The sequence below is a fragment of the Polyergus mexicanus genome, unplaced genomic scaffold (genome assembly GCF_030449975.1).
Source record: "Polyergus mexicanus isolate NDT 795.1 unplaced genomic scaffold, iyPolMexi1.0 SCAF_20, whole genome shotgun sequence".
NCBI lineage: Eukaryota > Metazoa > Arthropoda > Insecta > Hymenoptera > Formicidae > Polyergus > Polyergus mexicanus.
This window is the reverse complement of record NW_027223340.1, coordinates 1,932,137-1,947,632: the sequence shown is the minus strand read 5'-3', so window position 1 is coordinate 1,947,632 and position 15,496 is coordinate 1,932,137. Positions and strand designations below refer to the sequence as shown.

At 43.0% G+C, this 15,496-nt stretch overlaps 2 protein-coding genes across 2 annotated transcripts in view; one reads left to right on the top strand and one right to left on the bottom strand.

The window, feature by feature from the left end:
- Positions 1-15,496, bottom strand: part of LOC138941716 (uncharacterized) — a 209,252-nt gene that overhangs the window by 48,229 nt on the left and 145,527 nt on the right. The gene's annotated exons all lie outside the window — the stretch shown is intronic.
- Positions 1,177-2,620, top strand: LOC138941903 (E3 SUMO-protein ligase ZBED1-like). Its single transcript, XM_070311861.1, has 4 exons — positions 1,177-1,405; positions 1,457-1,623; positions 1,737-2,299; positions 2,368-2,620. Exons 1-4 carry the CDS (start codon positions 1,177-1,179, stop codon positions 2,618-2,620), a joined length of 1,212 nt encoding a protein of 403 aa, XP_070167962.1.

Below are 15,496 nucleotides of genomic sequence, written 5' to 3'. Positions count from 1 at the left end.
ACGGAACACAAAGGTAAGCAATAACTTTGCACGTTATTTGTAGATATATAAAATATATAATATATTTAAAATATAGACTTTTCTTTTACAGCCTTTTAGGAAAACCGCGCGTCTCCATCGCACGGAGATAACTAACGCGTATAAATATTATAAAATGTTATTAACTTAGCTATTTTCACTAGCTTTGATCACAATTAATCAGTCTTTGTGCTTTAGCTTCCTTAAGCCTATCACGAGTTTGCGTGTGCAAACTTTTAATCGTAATTCGACAAACGGCTAATAATTCCTATCCAAAACTCGTCAAGTCGGGAAAAGGCCTCGAGCCCCGCTCCGCATCGCCTTTTATACCTGGCTCTGCCCCACCATTGGAGCCCCCAACTCTCGCTTGCGCATGTGCCGCATGCGTCATATACGCGAACTAAAACCTTATATCTAACTTAATAATACAAACATGCGTATGAACAAAACCTAAAATATCATAATATAAACACAAAATCCTTCGAACGGTATGAACAAAACATAAAATAAACATAACTACCGTTACCGCGACTTCAAATATCAAACGAACTTAAAATAGTGTCGCAGTGTAGCACTTTCCGTCCAGGTATCTGTATCTGTTTTATTGCACTACGTGTATGTGTTCCGGTGTCGAAAGTGTAACATTAAGTGTATATATGTTTTATCGGGGTGAAGTGTATGACGTGTATGTTCGTGTGTCTTATAGCTAATATTTACACCTTCTTTAGCCCGCACGGTCAGCCATCTCCTCCGCCTTGTCCGAGCTGTCAATCCTCTCGAGCACCTTAATGGTCGTGCTCTGCCCTTTCGGTCCCTTGGCTTGCCTTTGTACACTCCTGTACCTAGGTGGTTTCTTTGTTGCTTGGACCCTCTTCTGCACCTTGCTGTTCCCCTCGACTCCCGGGGATCCTCCGGCGTCATTTTTCCCTTCCGGTTTCAAGGTTAGATAATAAAGAATTCTTTCTTTATTTAAAGAAATTTTAGTAGAATTTATAATTTTTTTCTGTTATTTTAAATGGAGGTTCAAAAGCAGGAAAAATTATGAATGCTATTATTTATATGATCGCGAAAGACGACCTGCCGTTAAATACTACTACTAAACCAGGCTTTCTAAATTTGATGAAAACTGTTACACCGCTGTATAAGGTTGCTAGTCGCATGACTGTTACTCAAATAATTGATGTAAAATATGACTTATTATCCCTAAAAATTAAAGAAAAAATTAAGGAAATTAATGCTATGTCTTTAACTACTGATATTTGGACAGACACTTTAAATACGAAGAGTTATCTTGGTTTGACTGGTCATTTTATTGATGAAGAAAAATTGCAATCCATTACGTTTGGTGTTACGGAACTTGAAGAACGGCATAATGCTGAGTATTTAAGTACAGTTTTTCAGAATATTTGCAGTAATTGGAACATAACACCATAAAAAATAAGTGCTGTAGTGACGGACAATGGATCCAACATTGTTAAAACAGTGGTAGATTTATATGGCAAAAATAAACACTTTCCATGTTTTGCCCATACATTAATTTTAATGGCCAATAAGCCTTTTAATGAAAAAAATGGCTTAAATAATGTCAAAGTACTGCTGGGATTTGTAAAAAATATTGTAAAATATTTCAAACATAGTGTGCAGGCTTCTGATCAATTGCGCAAAGTACAAGAAGAAATACAAATCCCATTGAAATTGATACAATCTGTTTGTGCTAGATGGAACTCTATCTATTACCAACTAGAGAGATTAAATTAGCAGATAAAATTGCTCCAATACTTTTGAGTAATTCCAAAGCACTTCCTATGTTAACTGCTGCACAATTAGATGCTCTCAAAGATCTCATACAAATTTATGAATCTTTGGAGGTATTTACAAAAGAAGTTTTGGGAGAAAATTATGTGACCAGCAGCAAAATTATACCAATGATATACTGCTTGAACAAATCTATAGGAGCTGTTCAACCCAATACAATACTTGGTTATGAGACAAAAACCATTATAATAAATGAAATTCACAAAAGATTTGGAGCCATTGAACAAGTGCATTCTTTAGCCATTTCAACTTTACTAGATCCACGTTTCAAGAAAATTTATTTTATTGATAAAATAGCCTGTTTTCAAGCAATATCTAAAACAACATTAATGCTGTCTGCCGTTGAAACTGAAATTGAAACTAACCAGTTTTTACCACTAGACGAATCAACAAGATCTCTTAATGTAAAAGATGTAAAATCCGCTGGTAATATTTGGAGATTCCATAGAACATTGGTGAAAGAAAAGTATCCAGAAGAACAAGAAACAAATCGAAATACAATATAATGGTTGTCGATTTAAAAAATTATTTAAGCCAACCTGTGGAAGATCTTAAAAAATGTGATCCAGTAAAATATTGGTGCATTCACAAAGACACAATGTATAAAAAAATATCTAAGATAGTATATAAATATATGTGTATTGTAGGTACCTCAGTGCCATCCGAGCGGCTATTTTCTATAGCTGGTAATATTGTTACACCCAGCAGAAATAGATTATCGGGAAAAAGACTACAAAAATTAATTTTTCTAAAATCATTAGATGAAAAACATTGGAATATTAAATAAACTATTATTTATAACTACTAAACTATATTATTTATAACCTTTTCATTTTATTTTTAATAATAAAACTAATTTTTCAAAGCGTATAGATGTCAGTTTGAATTATCTCCGACTTCTCCTACTTTCTATATCTGTTTTATCAATCTTTTATCATTCATTCGTGTAAATATCCGCCTTTAAATTTTTTTCTATGTACGATTTTGAATCGATCTTATCCGAATCGATTTTTCTAGGCCCGATCTGTTCGTGAATCGATTCTTGACCTGGCGATCTGAATCGATCCAAAAAATCGATTCTTTAGAAAAAATCGGCAACCCTACCATTGTGCCTCTCCGATAAGCGACTCCACAGTTAAGACCTGATCTCCTACAAAAGAGAAGGAGAGTCCTGCCTGGGAGATCACCCACCTACTGGGACTCCAGGAAAACAGAGCCCAGGAGTTCCTGTCTGACCCTAGCATAGGCCGGGCAATCACAGATAAGTAACAAGGGATACAAGTATAAAAATATAATAGCGCCATTAATCTCTAATAAAAAGGCTGGAAGATGTACAAACATACCACGCGCTATGATCTTAAACGATAATAAGATCGATTATGTGTATTGGAATGATCCAAACGAGTTGGTAGATCGCTTGCGATTGCTGGAAGCTTCGCTTTAAACCGGCAACAATGCTCACGACAATGAAATATTATCAATTATCGAGGAACTTTACGAAGCTGGTCTTATTATAAATTAAACTATATATCGACGAAATGAGTCAGTCTGCCAATATCGTTTGTATCGAAATGTCGATTAATGAATTTGGATTATCGTTGGGAACACCCAACAACTCATACTATCAATGGAATGGATTATTAAGAAATTACGTGCGCGATAACGCTCTGTGTCAGACAGCCTCCGGCTTTGATGCAAGGTCGCGTAAGATACGACGCGTAGCGCAACCGGAAGATGATACCGATGCCGCAAACAAATAGTACGTAGAAATACGTGTCAAGCTTTTAGAAGATAGATTGGAAAAACTTGAGAAAAATATAATCACGCTTGAGACGAATATGCAGACGCTATAAATAATGATGGACGAAATGCAGAAAATGCTTTGGTATGCAACTCACGCGCAGACTATATCTAATTTAGCGTAGGAGAAGAAAGATATATAAAGAATATACGCGGAGGAATTATCTCATTATTGCGAATTATGCCTCGATCAAATATATGCAAAAGACCTTTGAAAAATAGCTGCTTGTGGAAGAATAGCATGCTCCAGTGAGAAAAAATTTCCCACGTAGTCATGTCATAGTACGCGGATTTGATGATATGTGGCAGGCGGACGTGGTCGAAATGCACATGCACAATTCAACAAAGGCTACAACTACATACTCACAGTTATTGATGTGTTGAGCAAATATGCGTGAGCAGTACCGCTCAAGAGTAAGAGTGGAAACGAGACGGCTGACGCTATCGCAAAGATAATTTGAGACGAAGAAAGATGCCCGAAAAATTTTCAAATCGACAGAGGAAATGAATTTTACAACGCAAATGTACAGAAACTCCCGAAGAAACACAGTATTAATCATTATTCGATGTACTCCGTCATGAAAGCCTCGGTCGTGGAACGATTCAACCGAACGTTAAAGAGCAATATGTGGAAAATGTTTATGCTTAATGGAAATTACAAATGGATTGACGCGTTGTCCCGGCTCGTTGGAGAGTACAATGCGCGAAAACATCGCACTATCGGTATGAGACCTATCGATGTTACCCTCGCAATTGCCGATAAACTTTTAAATACGGTATACAGCAACGTAAAGATTGCGGCACCGGCAAGGTTCAAAGTAGGTGATCCGGTACGCGTGAGTAAATTCAAGACCATCTTTGACAAAGGTTACCCGCCAAATTGGTCGACCGAAGTGTTTAAGATCGTTAAAGTGCAGAAAACTAATCCCGTGACTTATGTACTCGAAGATTCGCGCGGAAATTCCATCGCCGGCGGATTTTTCGAACACGAGTTATATCACGTTGCTAATCCCGACGTACATCTCGTGGAAAATATGATATGCAAAAAGAGTGACAAGGTTTATGTGAAATGGTTGGAATTTGATGCTACACACAACTCTTGGATAGATAAAGATAATATATTATAAATATGTTAACAGTAATATATAATATTAAAGATATTTCACAAATATAAACAAAATTGTACACCTTATAAAATATGTAATAAACCGCTTTCGCGAGGCGGTGACGGATAACTCGGTCGGGATCCGGGGCTCGTGAAAGAGGTATCGAGAGACGAATGAAAATATTGTTAGGTAGACTATAATTTATTGCGTATAAATGTGTTTGTACAGTGTGAGTGTATGTGTATAAATGATGTGTGTGTGTGGGCGTGTGTAGTGGTGTGGGTGTGAGACGATAGGCGAGTGAGTGCGTGCACGAATGTATAATGTATGTGTATAATACAAGAGCAGAGTATCGAAAGTATACATGTAATGCGAATTGCGGTAGGTGTGTGACAATAATGCAAGCGTGTGCGGATGAGATGCGGAACGGATAGCGGTGCGGTCGTGTCGGGTGCGGTGCATCCAATGCAATGCACGTATGCGCGGCGCGGAGCGCGATTTCGGCGATTCGATATAATATCAATTACGGATCGCGAGTCGCGATTTCGGCAGATGCCACTAGTTATCGGGCGGTAATTTCGGTCGGGCCGGTGGGCGGTCCTTTGACGTGCCCGTATTGATTCTCGTACGTCGATCGGGGTCGCGGCAGGATATAGGTTCTCCCCCTGCGCGGGACTTAGCGCGCCGTATTAATGACGAGTCCGGTCGCGTAAATGGCGGTCGCGGAATTACTGGCGATGCGCGTGTAGCGCGTTATATTTTACTCGGGATGGTCTTTCCCCGCGGAATTCAGGAGTGCAACGGTTGACGGAAACACCCGTCAATGGCAGGGAACTCCCTACTATTGGATGATCGCTGTTGCACGTAGGTGGCCGGATTTATTGGAGGTGCCGCGAACTCTCAGCGGCGGTTGAGTACGTCCAACCTCGTTTTCCTCCCTTGTGTAATGCTGGATGGATCGCTCTCAGACATGCCGCAAACTCTCGGCGGAGGCTGGATACTCCCAACCCCGTTTTCTCTCTCGTTGAGCGTTCTGGATTTCCAGGTGTCTTACAGACTCTGGCGGTTGCGGAAGATCTGGTCTCGATAGATGAAAACGCGCTATTTATACGGTTTCTTCGGCGCGTGCGTCTGCGTAATTCGCCTATTGTTTTAACGGTATTTTCGTCATAGAACCGGCGCGCGCGACTTGGGTGTTTTTGGTATCGGTCGGTCGGTACCCGAGTGCGTCACCGGTTCTTGACGATTACGCGCGCTTAATGGCGGTTAGATGTTTACGCGATTTATCTATCGTTTAAAAATGGGCGCTCAGCGCCTCCGCATTATGGCCGACCGGTGTTCGTCGGGTGGCGGACTTCCGGCGGATCGACGGCGGGGTAACGGTGGAGGGATGCATCGTTACAAATATACATATAATTTACAATAAATATACATTTAATTTTAATTTACAATAAATAAACGTAATTTTTATTTAAAATAAATATACATGATTTTTATTTACAACGGTATTTTGTAATGTCCCCATAGTAGCGTGTCGGTGGTTTCGGATACGATATATCGCTTATCATCGTACGGATTTAGAGCAACCTTTGTCTCTCGAATAGTGTATACTTCGTGTAATTTAATTTTTTTTTAAAGTGAAAGAAGCGCCAAGTGCACGCGCACAAGCGTCTTTTGCTATAAAAAGAACTCATACAAAATAATGTTATTTCAATTTATTGTAAAAAATTCTTATACAAAATAGTGTTAGTTTAATTATTTAATTACAAAAACACTGTCATATACAAATTACAAAACTGTTTTACAAAATAGTTGTTTTAATTTTCTACAAAAATAGTAAGATATATGATAAAAATTTTGTGCCAACTAATAAAAATTTATATTACAAAATTTACGTATTATAATTTCTAATATTAAAAACTGCATCAAATTGCAATGTGATTAAAATAGTGGAACATATTTAAGTGAAAGGAATTTTTTATTAAAAAAACAAATTTAAGTATAAAATATCTTTTTTTAGAGAAGAACTTGGCGCTGCTAAACTGAACATATTTTAATTAACATATTATTTACATTTTGAATTTATTTTTCAATGAAACTTGTTATAGCCCGAAAAGGCTATACACGAATTACTAGATATATATTATTTTATATGATAAGGCATTGCTCAACGTGTAACGCGAATATCAAATCACGTTACAAGCGTTGACCGAACGAAGCGCTGACAACGCGAGCCACGCGCCAAGCCCGAGTAACCGTGCAATCATTTCATTGCGAAAACGCGGAAATCAGGGCAAGCGGAAAAAGAACATTGTCGAAAATGCAACGTAGAAGTCCTACCTAAAAGCGAAGTAAAAAGGAATAAAGAAATTGCGAAAATGCAAGCAAAAAAGTCCTACTTAGAACTTCTTAGCTTGCATCCGGATCTTGCCAAAATCAAGCGACACGACACATAGTCTTGTCGCTAAACGATCTCCTCCCAGGAAACCAAGGGGAGATAATAAAAAGACCCATCGCTAACGAGCGGCGGGCAGTCTTTATCATTAATTAATATTACGCGGGTAGTCACAATAACTATCAAACGGGTAGTCTTTATCATTAATTAATATTACGCGGGTAGTCACCATAACTATTAAGCAGGCAGTCTTGACCATTAATTTACCTAACGCGGGCAATCTTTATTCCTAATTATCTCCACGCGTGTGAAATCGCTCACAGTCGCGAGTGTCAAAGCGAGTGTCGATAATTACTATAATATCGAGTAGCTACGCAGTCGGCAGAAATACATACAAAGAAGCGAGAAGTGAATCTCGAGACCGAAACTCGACTCTAGACACGCGCACGTCAAGATATCCGTTATCGCGATACGCGACGCGAGCGAATGTGTGGGAACGTTGTAATTAAACCAAGTCACAAATAAAACAAATATTTATATATTTATTTAAATTCAAAGGTATCACAATTATTTAAATAAAGTCAGTGCAGTTCTCGGGCCGAGCCCGAATTTCTAAATTCCTGCCGGCAAACGATCCCAACTACCGTGCCTCTCAGGAGGCACAACATAATTTGGTGGCAGCGGTGGGATCTGCCGGGGCATCGCCAGAGCTCACTCAAAACCTGCAAAAGACACGGTTGTGTTAAAAAGCGGGCACGCCAGCAATCAACTCAATTGAAGTTGACGGACGGAAGCAGCAGCCAAGCCTTCCCCAAGACCTGCAAAGCACTCAGAGTGTAAACAGGACAGGCACGCCAGCACGTAAAACGTAAACTGACGGAAACCGCAATCAACGGAAGACAACGCACGGACAGTTATTGTGTGAATCGCCACCCGGAGGCGACGATTCGTGCGGGAGTGGTGCACTTGGACACAGTATAATTGGACACGGTGCAAATGGACACGTTACAAATGGACACGAGATTTTGCACACGGTTCAATTGGACACAGTGCATTTGGACACAGTAATTCTGGATACAGTAGCTTTTGGACACATAAGAAAATACGCATCGTTTACTTGGACACCGCTCAATTGGACACTGTTCATTTGGACACCGTTCGTTTGGACACAGAAAGATGCGCACCGTTCATTTGGACACCGTTCGTTTGGACACCGTTATTTGCCCACCGTTCGTTTGGACACCGTTCATTTGCCCACCGTTCGTTTGGACACCGTTCATTTGCCCACTGTTCGTTTGGACACCGTTCATTTGCCCACCGTTCGTTTGGACACCGTTCATGGATGAAGACCATTTTGTCTGCCACATATTTATCGCCTCTTCCCGGATACGCTCGAACGATTCCTTTTTCTCTATTTCCGCGGGTATTATTACGTTTCCTATTTCCGCGGTCAACCCCTTACGCGCATTGTATCTCGCGACGTACTCTTTTAATAAAATGTCGACGGGTGTCATCCCGGCCACGACACAAAGCGATTCCCAGGACGCTGTACGGTAAGCGCCGGTTATCGAGATTAACGCTCTACGCTGCGCGGCTCTAAGGATTCTAATATCACTCTCCGTACATAAATCGACCCACCCCGCGGCGGCGTACGTTACGCACGGCTGGAAGACTCCACGATATATTGTGGAGAGTGTTTTATATTTAAGACCCCACGCGGTTCTAGCTAACCTACTTAATTTCCCGAATAGCAACCCGGTTTTGCTACTTAATTTTTGGCAGTGCAACTTTACTTTCATACACCTATCTAGATGCACTCCTAAGTATCTAACCGTTTCCCTAAATCGTATTTTTGCGTTGTTGACTTTTATCGTTGGCGGCCTATTTACGAAATCGACGATTCTTCTATTATTTTTCCGCTTCCTATCCGGGCGGTCTCCTCCCCGTCTACCTGTCGGGTTTCTTACGATCGCGTTGCTCTTTAAGACGATTGCTTCGGTCTTTCGTTCCGATACCTGTAGCTTCGCGAATTTACACCAATCTGTTATAAGGCTCACCGCGCGTTGACCCTCTACTTCGATATCTTTCCGCGAATTACCGTTAACGATCACTACCAAGTCATCCGCATAAGCCGCAAATAGGATGTTCGAGCCTTCCAGGAGCTTTAGAAGGTCGTCGAACATAAGGTTCCAGCAGGCCGGACCAAGAACAGAGCCCTGCGGGCATCCCCTTGTGGCCCGCTTTGAAGAACCAAAAGAGAGCTTAACCCTACGGTTGTCGAAGTAACTTTGCAGTACTCCGAAAACATTCCGAGGGCAATCTCTAGATTTTAACGCGTCTAACACAAGAGGCCACCAGACATTGTCAAAAGCCCCCGAGATGTCGAAAAGCAGCGCTACGGCATACATCTTTTCAGAGGCAGAGACCATACGACGCAACTCCACAACCGCGTCCTCCGTCGACCTTCCAGCCATAAAGCCGAACTGCCGATCGGAGACCCTACCCGGAGCCAATGACGTGTCCGTAAGGCGAAGCTTAATTAGCTTCTCAAAGAGTTTCCCTACCACGGAGAGGAGACAGATGGGCCTGTAAGATTTTGGGTCCTTCTCATCCTTGTCCTCGCCCTTCAGTAGGACTCGAAGTGAGCCCACCTTCCAGGCTGAGGGAAAGATGCCCCACTGAAGGCACCCATTAAACAATTTCGTGATCTGACCGGGGATCACTTTTATCGCGGCCTTCAGCACTCTAACCTCAATGAGGTCGAGTCCTGGTGCTTTATCGTTCCTAAAGGTTTTAGACGCCTTGACCATTTCTACTTCTGTGAAGAAAGAAGCATCGGCCGTATCGGGCGCAACAAGCACATTCTCCCTTAATGCGCTTTGTTGGGGTGTTTCTTCCGCTATCCGGTCATCTGGGACGTGTACGTCCAAAAGGTAGCTGGCTGTTTCTTCTAAACTGATAGTAGACAAAGTACTACTACGCCGGAGTGTACTGAGAACACTCTCTACTCGGAGTTTTTCCGCTTGTTGCTTATAGACGAAGCCCCAAGGTTCCGAGTTGCCGTACGACGTAACAAATTCCTGCCAGCTTGCGAGCTTTACCTTTTTGACCATTCTGCTGTGTTGCCGTAAAGAAGAACGGTATTCCAGCAGCACTTCATGGCACAAAGGTTTGTCCCGCCTCTTTTGGAGGGCACGTTTCAATCTATAAAGTTTCTTCTTTGAGATTGTCAATTCTCTAGTCCACCACGGGTTGGACTTACGAAAACGCCGTTTTCTAGGCATCGAAGCCGTACATGCCTCGCTGAGGACTGTTGCGAGGGTCTCGGCCATATTCTCTACGTCCTCCACCGAATTCAGGTCAAGGACCTCGAGCTTGGACCTTGAAAGATCAGTCAGGCTTTCGGAGAATCGTTCCCAGTCGGCCCGACGAGTGTCGAACCTTGTGTTCGCGGTGTCCCCTCTACCTTTCTCTCTCGGCACCCTCAACCTGATATCTATGGAGTTGTGGTCGCTGCTAGTCCAGTCGGCCCTCACTTTCCATTCGCCGATGAACTGGCTCACGGAGGGCGACGCTAAGGTTACGTCGATGAATGACGAACCTCTTGTCGTCCAATAAGTGGGCCCCTGTCCAGCGTCATTGACCACTTCTATGCCGTGTGCTCTGATAAGGTCTTCGAATTTTGCACCTTTTTCGTCTGTCTCTTGGGAACCCCAGAGTGACGATCGAGCATTGGCATCTACCGCAACTATAAGCCTCTTCCCCCTCAGCGAACGAAGCACCGTCTTGAGGTGTCTGAGGTGCTTCTCAATCTCGTCACTGTGCTGGAAGTAGCACGATGCAACGTAAAAGGAGAAGCCGGGAGCCAGCACTTCCGCACAGACGCAATGGGTTGTGCTGAGCTGCGAGATAAACATCGTTTGGAATTGAGGGTTACAAACCGCTACCGACGTTGCGAGCGCACGGCAGCCACCCTTATCCCTTTCCCTAATCCAACAAAGGTGTGACCCGTGTTTTGCTTCTTGACGTGTGGTTCTTGCAATAACAGGACGTCAAGTCGCTTTTCTACCACGAGCTGACGCACCTCGCCCGTAACTACAGCTGAACGCCTCATGTTCAGCTGCAGTATCCTCACTCCCGTGGACGCAAATGAGGAAAAGGGGACGCTACTTGCCGGAGCTTGTTGCTGCGGCTGCGAAGAGGAACCCGGATCACATACACTATGGGGTTCTAATTGGGAAATATTCGCGTATCTAATCTTATTTTCTACCGCGCTGGGTTTTTCGCGGAACTATTCGCGGAACTAATCGCGGGTCTAATCGCGGATACTAATCTTGTGCTAGATTCCCCATTTCCTAATTTCTTCTTCCCGGTCGATGATTGCCGGTGAAGACCTTATTAAGCTGTTCCTACTATCGCATCGCGTTAACAAAACTCGAACGGCGCGAAGGCCGCAACCTTGGGGCTGTGCGCAAAGTCGTTTTACGTCGCGGAATCGCTCGGGCACAGATTTGTGAGGCGCTCTCGAGGAAGCGGAGGCCGTCTCCAAGCGCACGCACGAGCGTACTCGCGACTCGACGACAGGCACGTCCCTTGCCTCCCTAATAGCAGCCGCACCTGGCGGGAAGCGATCTGCCAGGCGAGCACTCCTCCTCACCAAAAGTTTTAGAAAATTGTTAAAGATCATTTTTTGTCCCACGAGTACGGTGGAAAAGAAGTCGAGCAGCGCAGAGCCACCATTACGCCGCCAAGCCTAAATACAACGGGGGGACAGCAGGTACCCCGAGGTGGTGGACCGCTAGCGACCGCGATTTTTCCGTCTTCGCGGCCATTCAGACTATCGGCACGATCCTTGACCTTAGTCTTAAGACGGGCGCCATTAGGAGGAAACGCCTACCTATCTATCTACCTATGACGCGTCGATCCCACAACAACGGACGAGTCGAAGCAAACGACCGAGCGATAAGATGGAAAACGACAACGACGGGAGACAAAAGATGGTAACCTGTAAATAGAGAAGTATTAGTAACCCCCGGTTCCGTCGCCGCCGGGTCCGAGACCCCAGAAGCGCAGGGCCCGGTGGGCGATTACAACAGCCCCTGTTCCTCTCCACTGTATCGAAGCACAACAGAGACAAACGGATGGGGGATGGGCTGCCGGGAGATTGGATGAAGAAAGGATAGGAAAGCCGAGTACGGGAACGTGACCTTCGCCACTGCAGGCTCCCCACTTCTTAAAAGTGCGTTGCCCACAAGGCCACAGACACGTTCCACCAACGCTTCTAGGTGCGCTCGCTACATAAGAGCCATTTGGTCAATTTGACACCGACTCGTAGCTATGCTGTATTAAGGGATTGGTAAAAGCGACAGAGTAGACAGATCAATGAAAGTATTAGTAACGAAGTTGTTAGTGAGAGTTGTTAATTGGAGTGGAGTAAAGAAAGAAAGAATAGGGAGAGAAAGAGGAGATAGAAAGGAAAAAAAAACAGAACGTGTGTGTGTGTGTGTGTTGCTACGTAAGAGCCATTTGGTCAGCAATGCTGACACCGACTCGTAGCGATACATGCTGTTTAAGGAAATAGAGGAAAAGAATAAAGAAGGAAGAAAAAGAGAAAGAAAAGGGAGAGAGAGAGAATGTAAGAGTGTGAAAGAGTGTATATGTGTGTGTATTGCTACATTAGAGCCATTCGGCCAGCAATGCTGGCACCGACTCGTAGCGTTGCATGCTGTTTTATGCAAGTAAATGAGAAAAGAGTATAGAGATAGAAAAGCGATAGCAAAAGCGATAGTACGAAAAGGAGTGAAAAAGGTGTTGAGGTGAGAGCTTTTAGCTCAGGAGGGAAAGAGAGTAGAGTGACGAAAAAGAGAAAGAAGAGTGATGAGTGTTAGTAGTGTTAGTAAGTATTGTTAAAGAGGGGTGATAAAGAGAGAGAGAGAGAGGGGTGGCTTTCCTAAAGGTATGGGGAGACCTGAAAAGAAAAGAAAAGATTAGTAACCACCGGTTTCGTCGCCGCTGGGCCAAAGACCTCAGAAGCGCAGGGCCCGGTGGGCAAGTATTGACAACCCCTGTTCCTCTCTACTGCACCGAAGAACAATAGAGACGAACGGGTGGAGATGGGCTGCCGGGAAGTGCGGAAGGTGTGTGAGAGGGATGACAGGAAGGACGCTGTCACTTGAGAGCCATTCGATTAGCATCAGATTTCAACCACGACAATCCCGGACCCCGAGATCGGCTCAGAACATCACCCGCGCGGGCCGGGATCCGGTGGATCAATCCGGATCACCAGCACCGGCACAAGGATCAGTAGAGAGCGTCGCTCGGACGTCCATCAGAAGGTCATAGTATCACTGATGCCGGCTCATGACTGTGCGGAAAAGGGGGAAAACTTTGCTGTGACATCACTCAGCCGACACCTACCGAATCTTACTTTCCAAAGTAGGTGGCGTTTTCAGGAGTACCACAACGCACGGACAACAGAACGAGCATCGCCACAACAATTGTAGCAGAAACATGAGCCGCCAAGCATCGCGACTTACGATAACTCTACGGACAACGACCGCCGTACGACGAACATCGTCAGCCGTATCAGCCGCCGAGTGAAAGACTGCAGCGTCAGCGACCTACTGACACAGCGAGCGATTATGCGAGCTGTCATAATATTGTAAGTCCGAAAAATTTAGTAAATATAATAGCGTGAATGTCGGGAGGTTCTAATATACCGAAACCGATAGCGAATCGATCGTGGTTACTAAACGAACTAGCCCGACGAGCGATAAGCGTAAGTTTAACACCGCGAGAAAATTTTGATAAAACGCGAAGAAACTTAGAAAAACAATACTCGAGCAAAAGCGAGACCGAGTTATCGGATAACGTCGTCACAGAAAGCGAACTTCCGTTTAACAATTTTGACGAAAACCTCCCGCGTAATACGACTGACCTCACTGACGACACTCAACGCGAGACTAGACGTACGCACAACCGTATATTAGTAGAATTCCAAGTAGAGTATCCCTACGGCGCGAATTTTCATTAACTTCCTACGAGAGCGATCTATTCGATCCGGAAGAAATTTATCGCCAACAAAAAAATAATATGGCCGAATCGCGAAATTTACACGAACGCACTCCCGCAAACCCGCTACGAAGCGCGGTAGACGAGGAAATCAAAAACGTGCGACAATCCATTCGCCAGATGGACCGCGAGATAGCGGAGGCAAATCGCACGCTGCTTCCCAAATCAAACTATGAAGAAGGAAGAGGCAACGCGCACCTTCTCGAAACATTAAATGAAATACGGAAGTAAGATCATTAAACAGGCGAGTAACGCGAGTAAAAGACGCTATCATGGAGTTACCACGTCACGGATATATTCGCTCAGAAGACGGTAACGACGCGTTTAATGGAACATACGGACGAACCGCACGCGACATCAGAAGTCGACGAAGCGCCGCTCCGAATTACTTACCGTTAAAAGAAGCAAGAGTAATGATTCCCGAATTTGACGCAACATCACGACATAAATTATTAGAATTTTTAAATGCATGCACGTACGCAGTTCAAGATATAAATCCCGCGGATAAAATCTTTATTATATATCATATAAATTAACCAACACTTGATTAATTGGAGTAAGAATTTATCTCATATCTATAGCTACTGCTTTCCTAGGATACGTTCTTCCATGAGGACAAATATCATTTTGAGGAGCCACAGTAATTACTAATTTAATATCCACAATTCCTTACATCGGAAATTCAGTAGTCCAATGAATTTGAGGAGGATTCTCAATTAATAATGCCACTCTTATCGATTTTACTCCATACATTTTATCTTACCATTTATTATCTCAATAATAGTTATATTACATTTATTTTACCTGCATGAAACCGGCTCATCAAATCCTTTAGGAATTAATAGAAACTTAAATAAAATTCCATTCCATAATTATTTTACTATAAAAGATTCCTTAACATTCATAATTTTTTTATTTTTATTTATAACATTAAATATACAATACCCTTACATATTTAGTGACCCAGATAATTTCACCCCAGCAAATCCTATGATTACCCCTATTCATATCCAACCAGAATGATACTTTCTATTCGCATATGCAATCCTACGATCTATCCCAAATAAATTAGGGGGAGTAATTGCACTAATATCCTCAATTATTATCCTATATTTCTTACCATTATAATTAACACTAAATTTAATTCACTTACATATTACCCTATTAATCAATTTATATATTGAATATTTATAAATACATTTATTTTAACTTGAGCAGGAGCCCAAATCATTGAACCCCCATTTATTACAATCAGCCAAATTATATCAATTAGATATTTTATATATTTTTT

What these genes read in the sequence shown, in the direction of transcription:
- LOC138941903 (XM_070311861.1), top strand. Translation starts at nt 1,177, where the DNA reads ATGACTGTTACTCAAATAATTGATGTAAAATATGACTTATTATCCCTA. An exon ending in TCAAAGTACTGCTGGGATTT is followed by an intron (nt 1,624 to 1,736) that starts GTAAAAAATATT and finishes TGTTTGTGCTAG; the next exon opens with ATGGAACTCTATCTATTACC. An exon ending in AGAACATTGGTGAAAGAAAA is followed by an intron (nt 2,300 to 2,367) that starts GTATCCAGAAGA and finishes AAATTATTTAAG; the next exon opens with CCAACCTGTGGAAGATCTTA.